The 19,743-nt window shown below is 40.3% G+C and overlaps 1 protein-coding gene across 2 annotated transcripts in view; it reads right to left on the reverse strand.

The window, feature by feature from the left end:
- Positions 1-19,743, reverse strand: part of GALNTL6 (polypeptide N-acetylgalactosaminyltransferase-like 6) — a 1,244,620-nt gene that overhangs the window by 105,775 nt on the left and 1,119,102 nt on the right. For both annotated transcript variants that reach the window (XM_011959608.1, XM_011959609.1), the window contains one exon: positions 4,539-4,646. In XM_011959608.1, coding sequence (XP_011814998.1) covers positions 4,539-4,646 — 108 coding nt within the window. The remainder of the gene's footprint in view (positions 1-4,538; positions 4,647-19,743) is intronic.

Raw genomic sequence — 19,743 nt, forward strand, 5'->3', positions numbered from 1 at the left:
TCCTGCCTCAGCCTCCTTAGAAGCGATCTCAGCTCACTGCAAGCTCCAGTCTATCTCAAGCACTCTAGGAGGAACATTATGGTGAGGAGCATGAATCTCGACCAGACAGACCTCAGTTCATAGCCCCAGCTCTACTCCTTTACCATTTAACCTCTATCCCTTTCGCTCTAAGTTAACATTTTCAGGACCTGGGAAGCAGCCTGTATAATTTGGCTTTTATGAGATTTGACTTCAGTTTTAGCTCCTATCCTAAAACTAGAAAAAAATGTGGTCTCCCATGTTCTTGAATGGTTCTTGTAGTTCTCCTTGAAGACGTCCTTCACATCCCTTGTAAGTTGGATTCCTAGGTATTTTTATGCTCTTTGTAGCAATTGTGAATGGGAGTCCACTCATAATTTGGCTCTCTGTCTGTTATTGGTGTATAAGGATGCTTGTGATTTTTGTACATTGATTTTGTATCCTGAGACTTTGCTGAAGTTGCTTATCAGCTTAAGGAGATTTTGGGCTGAGACGATGGGGTTTTCTAAACATACAATCATGTTATCTGCAAACAGAGACAATTTGATTTCCTCTTTTCCTATTTGAATACTCTTTATTTCTTTCTCTTGCCTGATTGCCCTGGCCAGAACTTCCAATACTATGTTGAATAGGAGTGGTGAGAGAGGGTATCCTTGTCGTGTGCTGGTTTTCAAAGGGAATGCTTCCAGTTTTTGCTCATTCAGTATGATATTGCGGTGGGTTTGTCATAAATAGCTCTCATTATTTTGAGATACATTCCATCGACACCTAGTTTATTGAGAGTTTTCAGAATGAAGGGATGTTCAATTTTGTCGAAGGTCTTTTCTGCACCTTTTGAGATAATCATGTGGTTTTTGTCATTGGTTCTGCTTATGTGATGGCTCACATAAAAACCTGTTGGAATGAAGAGAAGAATCTCTTCTTTGAGATTCTTTCACCTATTTGCCACTCAGCCTCCTCAGGCTGTGCAAAGTGACACTCAGTGGACCTTTGCTGAGGAGCTGCTCACACTTCTATGATGAAGGATGGCCAGTGCCACCCCAAAGAACGGATGATTGCCACCACAGTCCTGGTGTCTTTCTAGGCTCCCTGCAACTCTAGGCATGAGCATCCCTTCCCTCAAGGACTTGCTGCTTGTTCCTGGTGGCAAGACACCACAACGGTGTCCCAGTATACTTATATTAGACCCCGAGCTGACTCAGTAAAACTGTCTACACTTATTAAAGACAAGTGAATACTCTGATTCCCGGATGAAGCTGAAGTGCAAGTTACGGTGTCCTAGGTTTTTACATTTTGTGGGAAATGACAAAATGATGCTAATTTTTGTTTTTGCCAAATAAGGGCACTAACAAAAATTTACTCTCCTGCATTCTATTTTTTTCAATGAAAAAAAAAAAAGCTTATAGTTTCTGCAGAAAAAGATGTTATTAAGTTGAACAGGTTTAGCTTTGAGATTATTATTTTTCTTAGTTCACCAAGGCGGGGTGAAATGTTAGCCAGGAATTCATCATTAATCCTGAGTTTGGAAACCACTGTTATAGGAAACTTGTTAATTCAGTGGACATATTCTTGAAGGTCCTCTTTCAAGTCCTTTAATTTGAGAGGACTGAAGAAGGTCACAGCAATGGTGCTACTTCCTCCTCTTCTCTATACCTATACATATCCTTATGATACATTTAAGCAATTACTTGTCTTTTACTGTCCTCTAATGGTTTCATATATGGATATCTTGTCTCTTCCAACCAGATTCGAATGCCAGGCAAATAGAAGGTACTGAAGAACTAATTTTACAAATGCACTTCTATAGTATACACCAACCATTAGGTTGTTCAGACATTTGCATGTCTCTGTGTGTGTTTAAATATTTTGGAAGCCTTTTGGAATCATCAATGTGAAAAGTGCACATTTTTGAAGAATTAAACGAGCTTGGTAGAGTAAGAAAACAAGCCTTTGGAGTCAAGTCTCTACCTTCGTCTCCATTTCCTGATGAGGCTGCAAAATTAAAATACCAATTGAGTAGACGTGGCCCTGCATTTGAAGCATAGATAAAGTCTCTCCTCATTTTTAATGATATAGTAATAATGTAGTGTGTAGCAAGGTAGTTGAAGTGCTCCCACAAAATATCAGAATTGTTTTTCATTTTAATGTACTTTTTTTAACTTAAAAAAACCGTAAAATATTCCTCAGAGTGACAGTCAAGCATCAATATTTATGACTTTCTGATTGCTCTAGCGGTTTAGAAAAAGAAAAGAATAAAAATGAACCCTGAAGTAAAATTTGGGTGGAAAAGATTAAAATTCAGAATTATGGACTTTTTTTCATTTAAATACGTATTCACTTTTTCCTGGAAGTTTTATGTGCCAACCCCAGTTTCTCTGTGTTTGACAATCCTTGAAATAGTACTTAATTTCTTTCTTGAAAATATATGAACAGTTTTATTTTTTGAAATAGGTCCCTTTGGATGAGCACAACATTCTTCCACAAGCTTTTACACTCTACTTTAGACTACAAACCAAGCACACACACCCATTGTCTTGTAAGTGAATGGTTCTTTTCAGAGCACAAGTGGGGGAGCATATGAGTGAATGAAAGTGGATACACGAGAGAGCATCATTATCTTTAGGATATTTTAAACTGCTATGATTTATTATATCTACTCAGTTGATTGGTGACATGTGCTCTAAATTACTCCATCATTTACTTTCCTGTGAACTCTTGTTTTCTGATTCATATGTCTTAAATCTTACAACTAAATCAAACCATATTTCCTTACCCAAATGCAGTTCTTTAATTACTTTATAATTTTGTGACTGCTTTTTCCCTTCAAATAGTGTATTTTGACAGCTACTTAGAGGAATATGTTATTGGTATCTAATTAAATTTTTAATTTAGTTAAGGAAAGGGGGAATATGACTACAGGTTGGCATCTGTAATCTGAAAATACAAAATACAAAATGCTCCAAAATCCAAAACTCTTTGAGTGCTAACATGGTGCCAAAAGTAGAAAATTCAACACATAAGTGCTAACACAAATTTGGTTTCATGCACAAAATTATTAAAAATACTGTATAAAATTACCTTCAGGCTATGTGTATTAGGTGTATATGAAACATAAGTGAATTTTGTGTTTAGACTTGGGTCTCATCCCCAAGATATCTCATTATGTGTATGTAAATATCCCAAAATCTGGAAAAAATCTGAAAATCTGGAAAAAAATCTGAAAATCTGAAACACTTCTGGTCCTAAGCATTTCAGATGAGGGATACTCAGCCTGTATTTTCGTTCAAGGTGTGTGTAAGGTCATGTTATTACTAGGAACTCTAATTGCTGTTACAGAATGTGAACATAAGGAAGAACGACTCCCCCTACCCACGAAGATTCACTGTAAAATTTTGTTATACTCATTAAAAAGTATTTAGGTTTTAGTAACAACTTACATCTCCAGCATTTTCCTCTCTTAGCTTTCCTGATTAATTAATTCTTCAAAAAATATCTGAGTGTTCCCTAAGCCTTGTTTTAGGTTCTGGGAGTACAGCAGTAACTAACACAGACCAAAGCTCTACCCTTGTGTTACTGATACTCTAATGATTCCTGGTGAATTCGTTTATTTATTTTTACAAAAGCTTGTTATGTGAGCCTTATATAAAAGATCCAATAGTTATATCTTGCAGCCTTATTAGTAAAAGAACCAAAATGAATAATTCAGAATTTGATTTCTAGGGTAGCAGTGTGATAAAATACTCTTTTTTCTAGATTTGGATTCTGAGCAGTAGCAGGTACGTATTGTGGTGACAAAAACTGACCCATCCCTGAAGAAAGTAATATGGAAAGCAGAGAAATTGTCAGGATTGTTTGGAGACAGCATTGTAAGACTGTTTTCCTAAACATGCATAAAAATATTTACATGGCAGAAGAGAACAGCATCTTTGCATCTGGTTTACAAGAAAGGTTTTATTCAAAACAATATTGCAAAAAAGTCTTAGACTGAGCCAATTTTGAAATGTTGAGGATGGGGAGAAATTTGAGGCAGAGCTGGCCCTAGTTATAAAAGAGAAGGCAGAGTTTGGGCATCCACCTTTTCCCATCTCCCTTTACCCCTTTTTCCATCTGACTTATTACAGATCCTGCCACATTCCATGTAGGTGGAGAGAACTGGCTGCCCCAGGTCCGCAGACCTACTCTGCTATTTGGCATTCATGTCAGCATGAACAACCACCTAGTTCAGACTTCATTTTCCCATCTACAAAATAAAGATAAGAACACAGACCTCAGAAGGTAATGGTGAATATTAAATATAATGTATGTGAAAATGCTTTGAAACAATTTGTAACAAGAAATAGCATAATGGTTAATACTTCTTTAAGCAATGGAAATAAGACTCAGAAGCACAGGAGCTCTCTATACACTGGAGAGCTTTTCTCAGACTGTGCCTTAGATTACCTATGCCATGGGCAAGGCTGGTTACTCTGGTTACAGAAAGCCATATTGACCCCAGTCTGTTCTGATGCTGAGTTACTCACTCTTGCCAGGCTGGTCCCAGATGGAACTTTGTATGGAACGTACTTCCTGTAGATATGACCAACTCTGGAACACGGAACATCAAACATTTCTCCTCCGCACATCCAAACCTGAAAAGGGAAAAATAGAAGAGAACAGTGAATTTCACACAAGAAAGGAATTATCAGTAGGACTCACAAACCATCTTAAAATCTCTAAAAGTTTTTAAATCAATAAGTTCTTCTTATTATAAATGGCTAACAAAAAAGAAAAGCATGTTTTTTAAAATCTAGATTCATAAAAGTTTAAAACCAAAATACAGCTGAGTGCAGTGGCTCATGCCTGTAATCCCAGTACTTTGGGAGGCCAAGGAGGGAGGATCACTTGAGCCCAGGAGGTCATGACCAGCCTGTGCAACATGACAAAACTTCATCTCTACAAAAAATACAACAATTAGTTGGATGTGGTGGTGTGCGCCTGCAGCCCCAGCTACTTGGGAGGCTGAGGTGGGAGAATGGCTTGCTGCAGTGACCTATGTTTGCACCACTGTACTTCAGCCTGGGCAACAGAGTGAGACCCTGTTTTAACAACAACAAAAAAACCCCGAAACTAAAATAGTAGTTCAATAAAATCTTGTTTCTGTAGACAATATGTTGGCTTAAGAAAAATTCTAGCAAAATTTTGTTACAAATATTGTATTGAACCCACATTTCATACTTAGACATCTTATTTATATATATATTTGTTTCAATAATCTTGTAAAAATCATTTGAAGAAATAACATTTGAAATTAAAATGCTAATTTAAAAATTTAACATATAAAAAGCAAAATTTTAAAAATAGGTGAATGCTTTAAAGAACATAAGCATATGCATAAGTTTTAAGTTGCATTCTGAAACTTGCAGCAGTGCTAACCTTAAAAATCAGAGTTGCATTCTCATTTCTCCCCCTCAACTGATCTTTTTCTTAGGTACAGAAAATAATCAGTTAAGATGCTGTACTTTCTTTTTCTTTTTTTTTTTTTTTTTGAGATGGAGTTTTGCTCTTGTGGCCCAGGCTGCTGTGGAATGGCTCAATCTCGGCTCACTGCAACCTCTGCCTCCTGGGTTCAAGCAATTCTCTTGCCTCAGCTGCCCAAGTAGCTGAGATTACAGGTGCCCACCATGATGCTCAGCTAATTTTTTGTATTTTTAGTAGAGGTGGGGTTTCACCATGTTGGCCAGGCTGGTCTTGAACTCCTGCCCTCAGGTGATCCGCCCGCCTCAATCTCCTAAAGTGTTGGGATTACAGGCGTGAGCCACCGCACCTGGCCCAAGATGCCGTACTTTTATATTTAGTAACAAAAGTCATGGTTATATTTTACCATGACTACCTTCTCAGACAGACGCACACTTAATTGTGGTTTTATATAACAGACGATCTATTATAAAAGAACTAATTATCAAAACATAAATCCAAGATTCATATAAGCTATAGTCTTAGCTATTTTTATTGTAAGATAAATGATTATAAAAAGAGATACTCTGATGGTTAATTTTATGACACAACTTGGCTGGACCACAGCGACCAGACATTTGGTCAAACACTATTCTGGATCTTTCTGTGAAGGTGTTTTTTGCATTCGATTAACATTTGAAATCAGTGGACTTTGAGTAAAGTGAATTACCTTCCATGATATGGATGGGCCTTATCCAATTGGATGAAGGTGTTGTTAATAGAACAAAGTCTGACCTCTACTGAGCAAGAAGGAATTCTGCCAGCAGAATCCCTGGGTCTCCAGCTTGCCCACCTACTCTGAAGATTGTGGACTTACCAAGCTTCCACACTCATGTGAGCCAATTCCTTAAAATTAATCTCTCTCTCCTCTTGGTTTTGTTTCTCTGGAGACCCCTGAGTAATACAGATACATATCTTGATTTGAAGTGTAATATTGAAAGAGGGAAAGAGAAATGCTTATGTTTTCCTTTATATTTGCTTTCAATTTCTTTCACTAAGAGGAATGACACCCAAGTGAGAATGGTTGAACAAATAGTGATTAAGGTCAATGGAAGTCCAAGAAGGAAGAAATGCAATTATTAAAGCAACATTCAGTTGCTGTAATTGAGTTCAGGATTACTCATAGTATTAATTTCAACTTGATGGAATATTTATTAATGATTTGGATCAAGCCTTCAGAGATATGTGTGGGTGATATAAAGCTGGTAAGGGCAGTGGACAGTCTAAAGTAAATTATGAACATCTGGAAAGATCTCCACAGGATGGAGCTATGTAACATTGAACATAAAAAGGCAACAACAAACACCCATCCCAGGATCTTAAGAAATCAACTCTTCCACACATCACTACTATGGAGAATTTAGAGACTAACGATATAGATCTATCTTCAGGCCTGAAGTCTTTTGCTAATTTCTGGATAAATGCTATTTAAATTTCCTTCTAAAGGGAATTTTAAAGTGGAAAAGTGATGCGAACTCTGTCTTAGGAGAGGCAATTGAAAGAACTAAAGATGTGTCATTCTGATAAGATAAAATTCAGAGATAGCCTTTTCAAAGAACCTAATATTTAGAAGAGATGTTTTGTAGAGCCTTTAGGAGATAGAACCAGGATTAATTGCATATAGCTATAAGGGGGCAGATTTTAACCTAGTAGGAAGAAATTTCTAATAAAATGATTAAAGATTGAATGGACTTCCTGTATCACTAAATGTGTTGAAATCTGCAGCAGATGACACTGGGGATAAACATATGACTCGAATGGACATTTGATCTAGCTGATACTTTAAGGCAATTCTACAGCATGAGTTAGCATTTATGAATGGTTATTATGCCCTTTTCATTAATTATTTCATGTAATGCTCACAATTCAATGACAGACTTTACTGTTTCCCCAATTTTGAAGGTGGGAAAATGGCAGCCTAGAGACGCTGAGTAGCTTGTTCAAAGCCACATAACTGGCCACTTCCAGAACTGAGATTTGAAAACCTAGTGGTTTACCTTCAGTGCCCACATGTTTAATTGATATTGTATCTACAGATTATGCAAACTTTTTCTGTAAAGGGCCAGATAATAAATACTTTTGCCTTTGTAGGTCATATGGTATTTTTTGCAACTCCTCAAATCTGCTAACAAAGAGGCATGGTGTAATTTCAGTTAAACCCTGCTTACAAAAACTGGCAGTGGGCTATTGTTTGCTGGCTCTTGTTCTATAAAGTAAGGAGTCCTTTCAAACACTGAAATTCAGTGATTCTAAGATAATGTATGTGGGAGATTATAGTTTCCAAAATTAGACATCGCAGTATCTTCCACTGCACATACCCCTCTGCAATGTGACCTTGGTAATCAATTTCCCATTAGGGGATCAGTCTATGTCTCCTCTCTTTGAATTAGGGTGGGCTTATGCATTCTTAGACCAGTAGAGTACAACAGAAGTGGTTGAAGATAGGTCATAAAAGGCCTCATAACCTGTCCTCTGGGGCATTTGTTTTTGAAACTCTGGGCTTCCATGTGAGAAATTTGACTCTGAGGAATTTCACAATTGACCATTGTGAAAAAGTCCAAGCACCTGAGATGTCATGCACTGGGTAAATACCTTTACTTAGGGTTTTATCTGCTGGCCAACATTAGCTTCCAGCCCTGTGAATAAAGATGCCTCTACGTGATTCCAGCCCCTTGCTGTTGAATCATCCTCCTGAGACTCCATATACCACAGAGTGGAAACAAGCTATCTCTTCTGTGCCTTTTTTTGAATTTGCGGCCCACAAAATCCAAAAGCTTAATAAAACAGTTGCTTTATGGTGTTAGGCTTTGTTATGCAGCAGTAGTAATTGGAACTACATATTTCTAAATCCATGATAAAGGTGAATTACTAGCACTGATAACCAAAGTTTATGGATCACTTATAGTTTTCATCTTATTCAATTGTACGGGATACAGAGCTAGGACTCAGGAATTTCCATGCTCACTTCCTCCTGGGCACACAGCCAAGTTATAATTCCCAGCTCCTTTGTATTTAGATGTGACTATGTAACTGTTTCTTGCCAGTGGAATGCAAATGGAAGTGATGTGCATCACCTCTGGGCGAAAGAAATCACTAGTGGACTTCTTTCTCTACCTTATTTATAATATATTTTTCCCCCAGAGCCTGAGTAATTGCAGAAGACACAGAGGATTCTGAGGCCCTAGCAGATGGTAGAATCATTAAATGGATGGAGACGGGGTTGCTGAAAACTGGGGTGAAGAATTACTCGTGCCTCCTCCTCCAAATTGTGAGACAAGCAATAGAAAATTCTTATTAATGTTAAATTACCAAGATTTTGGATTTATTGTAGACGTTGTTCCACCCTAATGAATAGTCATTTTTTTCTCAGCCTCTTCTGATATTTTTAATCAAATGTAGTGACTGTAATTATTTGGGAGATTACTTTAATTCTTATTCCTGCATTTTAAAGAGGTAGAATTTAAAAGTAATTTGACAACAGGTGATGGGGTGGAAAATGGGAGGGAGGAGAATGTTGGATAGTCCAGTGTATAATCAAATGTCAGTTCTTATTGGTCAAAGATAAGCAAATGTCAAGGCAAAGAAACTTTCTTATCATCTGCAGCTGGGAGATAGGAATTTGTTGGCATAGCCTTTTATTTTTCACAAAGAAGTGACAATATTGATTAGCTTCTGGAGGTGGCCAATCTTTCCTGCAGGATTAGGAGATGGTGATAAGTGAGGACAAGATGTGGGGTCAAGGTCTGGAGCAAGGCCCTACATTTTCTGGCCTTAACCTATTCTTCACTTCATGTGATCTTGTAAAATACTTACAAAGTGAGCACAAGTGAACTAAATGCTTCTTAAGAGAGTATTTGCAGAATGAAAACTGCCACAATAGAAAGTTCAATAAATCATTATTGCTTTCTGTTATGGATTGAATGTTTGTATCCACGCACCCTATCAAACTCATATGTTGAAATTTTAACCTCCAGTGTGGTGGTATTCGGAGGTGGGGTCCTGGGAGCTGATTAAGTTATGAGGGTAGAGTTCTCAAGAACAGAATTAGTGGACTAGTAAAGGAGACCCCAGAGAGCGCTCTCACTGTCTTTCTACCATGTGAAGATACCATGAGTAGTTGGCAGTCTGCAGCCTGGTAGAGGGCCCTCTCCAGAACCCAAGAATGCTGGCACTCTGATATCAGACTTGTAGCATCCACAACAGTGAGAAATAAATTTTTGTTATTAATAAGCCACTCAGTCTACAGTACTTTGCTATAGCAGCCCAAATGGATAAGTAAGGCTCTTTCCTTTTTAAGATACAGCAAAACAACCTAATAGACACACAGTAATAAAATTTCAATTAATTATTCTCGGAGGGTCACTCTAACACAGTGTTTACAGATGTATGTGCATAACAGATGACCACATCTTTAGTTGTTTAAAACAACAGACATTTACTGTATCACAGTTCTGTAGCTCAGGAGTCCATGAGGGCTCAACAAGGTTCTCCACCAAGGGTCTCACAAGGCTGAAGTCTAGGTGTCTGTTGGGTGGAGCTCTTACCTGGAGCCTCAGGGGAAGAATCTGCTTTCAAGCTTATTTATGTTATTGCCAGAATTCACTTTGCAATTGTGGGACTGAGTTCCCCATTTTCTTGATGGCTGCTGACTGGGGACCATTCTCAGCTTACTGACACCATTTTTAGTTCCTTGCTTCACAGACCTTCTGTCCCAGCAGTGGTTAAACTCATGTGATTAGATAAGGCCTACCATGATCACCTCGTCTTCTTAAAGTGAACTGATTGATAACCTTAATTACATTTTTCAAATCTCTTTTACCATGTAATGTTGACATATTCATGTGAGTAAACCAAGGAAGAGGGTCATCTTAGAGTTCTGTCTACCACCATTTCCAAGGAATCAAAATTCATGTCTTCTATCGATAACCTCATCCTGGTTCTTAAAATTCTTCCCCTCAGAAGTTTCTCTGTGTAGTTAAGTCAAATTCAAGAAACTCCTGGGCAGACATTTTAAATTCTAAATTCAGTGTTGAGAAAACAATAGAATCCTAGGATTTATCTTTTTCCCTACATACTGCCCCTGTGATCACTTAAAAAAAAAAAAAAAAAAAGCCAGGCGCAACGGCTCATGCCCCTAATCCCAGCACGTTGGGAGGTCAGGAGACAGAGACTATCTAACATGGTGAAACCCCGTCTCTAATAAAAATACAAACATATTAGCCAGGTTTGGTGGCGGGGGCCTGCAGTCCCAGCTACTCGGGAGGCTGAGGCAGGAGAATGGCGTGAACCCGGGAGGCAGAGCTTGCTGTGAGGGGAGATCGCGCCACTGCACTCCAGCCTGGGCGACAGAGTGAAACTCTGTCTCGAGAAAAACAAAAACAAAAACAAAAAACATATCTGAGCATACCATTCCTCTATCAAAATCCTTCAGTGGTTTTCTATTGCTCTTAGGGCAAAGTTACAACTCTTTCATAAAGGTTCCAAGACCTTGCAGGATCTGGCCTTTGCCTATTTGTCTCTCAGTCACTACCCTCCCACTCCCCTGGTCAGAGCTACTTTTAATTCCTTAGGAAGGGTCAGGTTTCCCTCCTCAGAGCTTGCTGCCATCAGTTGTTTTCTCCAAAGAAATTTCTCCCACCTTCTCCTGTTCCCTTTCCTTCTTTACTATTCCTTGTCTTCTCCTCTTTATTTTCCAGATTTCAGCTTAACTCACACTGAGCCCCCAGATTTGGTTGGGATTCCCTGTTTCATGCTCTCACTCTATCCTGTGCTTCTCATTCACATACTTCGTTAAGTGAACAAATACGTAGTGAGCACTCACTAGCCAGGCATCCGTCACCAGACTGAAGCTCTAATGTGCGACCCACTTAAAGGTTTGAGGACACGGAGCCTTCTTTCAATTGGAGACAGTGTTGCCCGGAAGTGCGGGAATCCTCAGTCCTTAATAGTCTTGGGGTAAAGGTTTTGGCCAGTTCAAAGACAGCAGAAAGCTTTACTTGAAGGGAAAAAGGGCGCAGAGAGTTTACTTGAAGGGGAAAAGGGAGCAGAGAGTTTATTTAAAGGGACAGGACACTCTGAAAGATGAGGCAGAGCGGGCTGCTGAAAGAGAACCGGCCAGGCACACCCCGAGAGTTCTGCATTGGATTTTTATGATGTTGGATTTTTTCTTGAAGTTTTCACCTCTGTCTTAAGTCATCACCTTTTTTCTTTGTGTAATTTTCCCGCTTCTGCCTTAAGTCCCTGACCTTTCCCTGCCTAGTTCCCACCCCAGGCTTGTGGGACCCTCCCCGGCATGGTTTTGCTCTGTCCCCACACAAATCTCATCTTGAATTCCCAGGTGTTGTGTGACGTACCCGGTGGGAGGTAATTGAATCATGGGGGCAGGTCTTTCCTGTGCTGTTTTTGTGGTAGTGAGTAAGTCTCACGCGATCTGATGGTTACTGTAAGGGGGGAGTTTTCCTGCACAAGCTCTTTTTGCCTGCTGCCATTCAAGTAAGATGTGACTTGCTCCTCCTTGCCTGCCGCCATGATAGTGAGGCCTCCCTAGCCATGTGGAACCGTAAATTCATTTAAACCTCTTTCTTTTGTAACTTGCCCAGTCTTGAGTATGTCTTTATCAGCAGTGTGAAAACAGACTAATATACTCCCCTTGGTGTGCATGCATGAGGCAGTGTTGGATACTAAGTCTACCTAGTGGCTGCATTGTTCATTAGCACCATCCCAGGACGGTTGTATAGAGGTCAGATCTATATTTACTGTACCTGCATATTTCTTAGGAATGTCTCTGCCCTCTGATACCGTTTCCTGTGCCCCCACCCAAATCTCATCCTGAATTGTAGCTCCCACAATTCCCAAGTGTAGTGGTAGTGAGAGGTGACAACATGCTAGCAGCCCTCGCTCTGGGCACCTCCTTGGCCTCAGTGTCCACTCTGGCAGTGCTTGAGGAGCCCTTCAGCCCACCACAGCACTGTGGGAACCCCTCTCTGGGCTGGCCAAGGCCGGAGTTGGTTACCTCTGCTTGCCGGGAGGTGCGGAGGGAGGGGCGTGGGTGGGAAATGGGGCTGGCACGGTGCTCGCAGGCCAACGCTAGTTCCGGGTGGGCATGGGCTCAGCAGGCCCCACACTCGGAGCTGCCCACAGATGCCGCCGCCCAGGGCAGCGAGAGGCTTAGCACCCGGGCCAGCAGCTGCAGAGGGTGTGCTGAGTCCCCCAGTAGTGCCAGCCTACCGGCGCTGTGCTTGAATTCTTGTCTGGCCTCAGCTGCCTCCCCGTGGGGCAGGGCTCGGGACCTGCAGCCCACCATGCCCAAGCCTCCCTCGCAAGCCTTAGGCTCCTGCACTGCCAGAGCCTCCCTAATGAGCACTGCCACCTGCGCTGCCGTTCCCAGTCCCATTGACCCCCCAAGGCCTGAAGAGTGCAGGCAGGCAGCTCCGGACTGGCGGGCAGCTCCGCCTGCAGCCCTGGTGTGGGATCCATTAGGTGAAGCCAGCTCCCTGGGCTCCTGAGTCTAGTAGGGACTTGGAGAATCTTTATGTCTAGCTAAGGGATTGTAAACACACCAATCAGCACCCTGTGTCTAGCTCAAGGTTTGTAAATACACGAATCACTACTCTGTATCTAGCTGATCTAGTGGGGACTTGAAGAACCTTTATGTCTAGCTAAGGGATTGTAAATACACCAATCAGCACCCTGTGTCTAGCTCAAGGTTTGTTAATAAACCAATCAGTACTCTGTATCTAGCTAACCTAGTGGGGTCTTGGAGAACTTTTCTGTCTAGCACTCTGTGTCTAGCTAAAGGATCGTAAACACACCAATCAGCACTCTGTCAAAATGGACCAATCAGCTCTCTGTAAAATGGACCAACCAGCTCTCTGTAAAATAGACCAATCAGTGCTCTGTAAAATGGACCAATCAGCAGGATGTGGGTGGGGTCAGATAAGGGAATAAAAGCAGGCTGCCCAGCCAGCAGTGGCAACCTAGCAGGGTGCTGTTCTCTGCTGTAGAAGGTTAGTTCTTTTGCTCTTTACAATAAATCTTGCTGCTGCTCACTTTTTGGGTCAAGGCTGCTTTTATGAGCTGTAACAGTCACTGCGAAGGTCTGCAGCTTCACTCGAAGCCAGCGAGACCACAAACCCATCAGAAGAAAGAAACTGCAAGCAAATCTGAACATCTGAAGGAACAAGCTCTGGACACACCACATTTAAGAACTGCAGCACTCACTGCGAGGGTCCACGGCTTTCTTTTTGAAGTCAGCGAGACCAAGAACCCACCAATTCCAGACACAGTAGGGACCCAGTGGGAGGCAACTGAATCATGGGGTTGGGTCTTTCCAGTGTTGTTCTCATGATAGTGAATAAGTCTTATGAGAGCTGATGGTTTTATAAGCAGGGATTCCCTTGCACAAGTTCTCTCTTCCCTGCCACCATGTAAGATGTGACTTGCTCCTTCTTGCTTTCTGCCATGATCCTGAGACCTTCCCAGTCATGTAGAACTGTAAGTCCATTAGACCTCTTTCTTTATTTTGTAAATTGCCCAGTCTTGGGTATGTCTTTATCAGCAGTGTAAAAACAGACTAATAAACCCTCATCCCCTCCTTGTGAGCATGCACCTAGTTACATCCTGACAGATTAACTGCAAAGAGACGATTACTGGGTATCTTAAGGAGTGATCCTTCCCGCATAGATATTTCTCCTTCTCTCTGTTTATAACTCGTCTACTTGTTTCCGGTGATCTCTGAGGTGTTAGGTTTTCCCAGACCTCCATTTCCTCAGGGGCTCCCCTTCCTGCTCATGTTTAGCTATCTGCCTACTCTAACAATAGCACTTAGGATAACTGCAATGAAGTGATTTCTTTGAGTGCTCCTGTATGATTTGCTTAGCATCTGCCTTCCCTCACCGGACTATAAATTCCATGACTTTTTTTTCCACTGCTCTATCTCCACCCACTATTGAAGGGTTCAGCACATAGAAGACAATAAATATTTGTGAAGTAGGTGAGTACAGTGGCTTCTTCCTTCAATTATACTTAGTGCTTCTACTTATGTGGAAGCCCCTAAGGCTTTTCTAATTTAGTGTAGCTTTACACAACCTCAGGGCCCCCGTACTTTTACTATAGCACACTGCTTCCACTATCTCTGATCTTAAGAGTTGTTTTTGTCTCTATCTACTGGATATCACTATGCACAACATTTTTTTTTTCTTTGTCTTCCAATAACTGCACATTTCAGTAGAAGCATTCACATTCTGATACAGTAGATGGCTTAGGTATTAGCGTGGGAACATGATTCATTGGGAAAGCACACTAATGTGGCAGATGTCAAATTCTATATTTGTTCTGAAAGATATGGATTATATTTTTAAAAGACTTTTTTGTAGTATGATGTGATGATAGTCTAAAAAAATTGGTAGGCCTTATGTATTAGTCCATTTTCATGCTGCTGATAAAGACATACCTGAAACTGGGAAGAAAAGGAGGTTTAATTGGACTTACAGATGCACATAGCTGGGTAGGCCTCAGAATCATGACAGGAGGTGAAAGGCACTTTTTACATGGTGGTGGCAAGAGAAAAAGGAAGAAGCAAAAGTGGAAACCCCTGAGAAACCCATCAGATCTAGTGAGACTTATTCACTATCATGAGAATAACCTGGGAAAGGCCAGCCCCCATGATTCAATTACCTCCCCCTGGGTTCCTCCCACAACATATGAGAATGGTGGGAGATACAGTTGAAGTTGAGATTTGGTTGGGGACACAGTCAAACCATATCGCCATACTTTAGTATTTAACTCTTAGAGAAATATTTAACATTTGCAAATAATGTGTCTTCTTTTGACAGCATAAATATTTTGAAGAAATGTTATTTTACCTATGAATGAATATAAGCATTTTTTCTTTGCTCTTTTTTTTTTTTTGAGACAGGGTCTTGCTCTGTTGCCCAGGCTGGAGTGCAGTGGGCAATCATGGCTCACTGCAACCTCTGCTTCCAAGGTTAAAGCAATTCTCCTGCCTCAGGTTCCCGAATAGTTGAGATTATAGAGGCCCACCGCCACACCCAGTTAATCTTTGTATTTTTAGTAGAGACAGGTTTCACCATGTTGGCTAGGCTGGTCTTGAACTCCTGACCTCAAGTCATCCACCTGCCTTGGCTTCCCAAAGTGCTGGGATTATAGGCATGAGCCACTGTGCCTGGGCTGGCATTTTTTCTTTTATCATAATGTAGTTCAAATTGATGGAATAATTAAATGTCTTATTTTTAAAACGATTTTCAGTATCAGTCACAATCTGAAATTTGGCCATAGAGAATGTTAAATTCAATAGAATCATACAATTATACTGGTTACATGAACTATCAAATTAGTTTCAGTAAGAAACTGGTTATAAGGAGGATAACAAGGGAGCATTATGATCAGGTATAAGATGAAGCATAATATGCTTTATGGGAATGATAATTCAAATACTCAAAAAGGTATTTATTAAAAGCATTCAGGCTGGATGTGGTGGCTCAAGCCTGTAATCCCAGCACTTTAGGAAGCCAAGGCGGGCAGATCATGAGGTCAGGAGATCTAGACCATCCTGGGTAACATGGTGAAACCCCATCTCTACTAAAAATACAAAAAAATTAGCCAGTCGTGGTGGTGGGCTTCTGTAGTCGCAGCTACTCAGGAGGCTGATGTAGGAGAATGGTGTGAACTCGGGAGGCGGAGCTTGCAGTGAGCTGAGATTGCACCACTGCCCTTCAATCTGGGCAACAGAGCAAGACTCCATCTCAAAAAAAAAAAAAAAAAATTCAGCTCCAAAATTGACTTTCTCTCTAATCTTGTTTCCTGTGATTCTTTACTTCCCTCCTTTTGCCCAAGCTATTCTGGCTTCTTTTCTGTTTCTCCTACAAGCCACATACTCTGTCACCCTAGGGCTTTAATCTTGGCTGTTTCTTCTGCCTGGAATTGTCTTCTTGCAGAACTCCACATGGCTAATTCCCTCATCTCCTTCAAGTCGTAGCCCCAAATCCTTTTGGTCCATCCTACACTTTGAGTACGCATCACCCTTTTCTGCCTGTGTTCTCACACCTTCTAACTCAGTAGATACCTTACTTATTTATTATATTCATTAAGTGATGTATCCTAGACACCTATAACAGTGCCTGACACATGGTACTTTGTAGGTATTTGTTGACTGACAGAATGAATGAGTTATTGGTTTATTAATATAAAGTGAGGTTAATTCCAGACAACTGAGTTACTTAATGATAACTCACTCTGTAGCTAGCTGCCATTAAAAAAAACAGCTATGACCTTAGTACATTCAAATGTAAATTTCAAGGGAATAAGCTTTTTTGAGCTTATTTTCATTCACAAGTGGTTTATTATAAATTAATGAGTGATGTTAAAAATGCAGCACTCTCTATATAAATAAATAATTAAATTTCTAGGACCAGAAAATAACTTTCTAATTGTATGGTATGGCTTAGGCAGGGTAAGGTTGAAAAAATTCTTAAGACTAGACAGTCAAGCGCTTTACTATCTATCTACAAATTAAAATATTGTTAACCTGAAAAGCTTTGGGATATAGATTTTGAAAAGGGTTATGTCTATCATTAAACTACTTTTCTGGGCTAGATGTAATTAAAAACTACACTTTTTGGATCTAAAAAGGGTAACTTTGGGAAGATACACTTCCCAGAAAGCATTGCTTTCCTCTATTCCTAGAAATCTGGATTTTGAGATTATTCTTTGAGATAGAAAAAAAGAACAACTTATTTTGACTTGTCCTGATCCCCCTTTTCTATTTGTTGATCCGATTAAATAAAAGTAGAAATTAGAAATGTGTTTGCAGTCTTCAATGAGAATATGATGGTTTTATTTCCAGGGGAAAATTCCCTAGTTTCTTGAGTTAACCTGCTTAGGATTTTTTATAAGTCAGAAATGCTCTATTGTGTCAGTATAAAAAATGTGGTCAATCTTGCATTTAATGAGCTTCTAGAGGTCTGAGTGGTAGCAGAAGAGCTTCAGAGGTTACATTGTTCACACGATCACTACTTTTAAGAAAGTGTTAATTTCTACAATAACATTAAGCAGCCTTAAAAGCAGTGACTTGGGGGCAGGGAATGGAACTTAGATGTCATCTATCACTTAATGTTTATTCAAAACTTTAAGTCTTGGGGAGAAAAACCTGGATTTGAACATCTGAAGAGTGCTTCTTTGGGTAAAATGTAATTAAGGACCTAACCTGTCATTTCCCTTAATTCATTATTCTTCAGCTTAGAATTTACATCAGAGGCAAAGCACCTGCTTTTTACCATATTTCCATGTGTCTCCAGAATTTGAGTTTATTGCTTAGATTTTCTGGATTCACCATCTGCCAAAAATATAATCAAAGTTTTAAAAAACGTTTTTAAAAAACTGACTTTCTGAAGTGGAGCAGAAACTTCCTTCCTTTACAGAAATATTCAAACAGGATTTTCCTTTGCCCCTCACTTGGACTGTCAATCTTGCCACATCTTGATGGCAGGGGTGGGAACATGACTCAGGCCAGGTGAATTGAAGTCCTTCTCTGAGGTTTCATCATGCTGGCTGGAACTACCTCTCTGGTGGTGAAGCAGAAAATGAAAGCCTGAGAGCTTTCAGTGGCCGTGCCTGAGGGGCAGGAGGAGAGTCCAGGAGAGGAAATGAAGCAGACACAGAGAGGCATGGTGGGGAGACATGCAGAGAAAAGGTCCTAGCAGCATTTGAGGTCCTCAGGCCAAGAGACTCATCCATTTTCCTGACTTTTGCACTGTTTCCGTGAGCTTCCTCCTGAGTTCTTCCTTTCTTCTAAGTTAAAATGTGGTGGGTTTCTGTCTTCTTGCAAGTCAAATAATCCACATTTAAAAACTCTTTTCATGAACAGTGAGGGTTTGGGCTTCTAGGAGAGCCAAGGGTGCACTTTAAGACAATCACTCAGTCAAATGCTACTCAAATGAACAGCATTGCAATAAATACTTCAAAGAATCAAAGAGATACTTAGTTTTACATTTTTTGTTAGTTTTTTTAAGCAATATTTGATATGAATATGTTTTCACCAAAATAAAAATGTGAAGACTCTTAAGTGTTTATAATGGTGTTTGTAAATTATTTCTATCTCTAGGAAAAGCTGATAAATGTTCACAGTGTGGCACAGTGACCCCAGCTTCAATTGGGCAGGTTGCCTCCAATTTCTGAGTCTCATTGTCATCTTCCATAAAGTTGGGGTAATGTATCTACTTCATAGGTGATTGTAAGGACCAAATTAAATAATACAGCATCTGGAGGAGACACATTATAGGTGCTCAAGAATGGTGATTACACGATATAGTCTACCTAGTGGACAGCCTATTTTTCCGGTATGCTGGGGGGTTACATGAGGTGGTTGATGTGTATCCACGTGTTGGTGTCCATGAGAGGAGTCAGGGCATATGATAACATGTAGGTTTGTGAATGTGTGTGTTGGGGGAAGGATGGCATTACATGTATTCTCAGCTGTTTGGAGAGGAAAACGGAGTACTGGGTAACTTCTGTTGGCCTTATGTGTTATAGGTTGCTGACCTTGATGTAGAATATAAAAATCAAACTTTATTATTATTTTTAAATTATACTCTAAGTTCTAGGGTACATGTGCACAATGTGGAGGTTTTGTTACATATGTATACATGTGCCATGTTGGTGTGCTGCACCCATTAACTTGTCATTTAAATTAGGTATTTCTCCTAATGCTATCCCTCCCCAACCCTACAACAGGCCCCGGTGTGTGATGTTCCCCACCCTGTGTCCAAGTGTTCTCATTGTTTAATTCCCACCTATGAGTGAGAACGTGGTGTTTGGTTTTCTGTCCTTGCAATAGTTTGCTCAGAATGATGGTTTCCAGCTTCATCCGTGTCCCTACAAAGGACACGAACTCATCCATTTTTATGGCTGCATAGTAGTCCATGGTGCATATGTGCCACATTTTCTTAATCCAGTCTATCACTGATGGACATTTGGGTTGGTTCCAAGTCTTTGCTATTGTGAATAGTGCCGCAATAAGCATATGTGTGCATGTGTCTTTATAGCAGCATGACTTATAACCTTTGGGTATATACCCATGAATTGGATGGCTGGGTCAAATGGTATTTCTGGTTTTAGATCCTTGAGGAATCTCCACACTGTCTTCCCCAATGGTTGAACTAGTTTACAGTCCCACCAACAGTGTAAAAGTGTTCCTATTTCTCCACATCCTCTCCA

Source organism: Colobus angolensis, unplaced genomic scaffold (genome assembly GCF_000951035.1).
Source record: "Colobus angolensis palliatus isolate OR3802 unplaced genomic scaffold, Cang.pa_1.0 Scaffold5, whole genome shotgun sequence".
In the NCBI taxonomy this organism is placed as follows: domain Eukaryota; kingdom Metazoa; phylum Chordata; class Mammalia; order Primates; family Cercopithecidae; genus Colobus; species Colobus angolensis.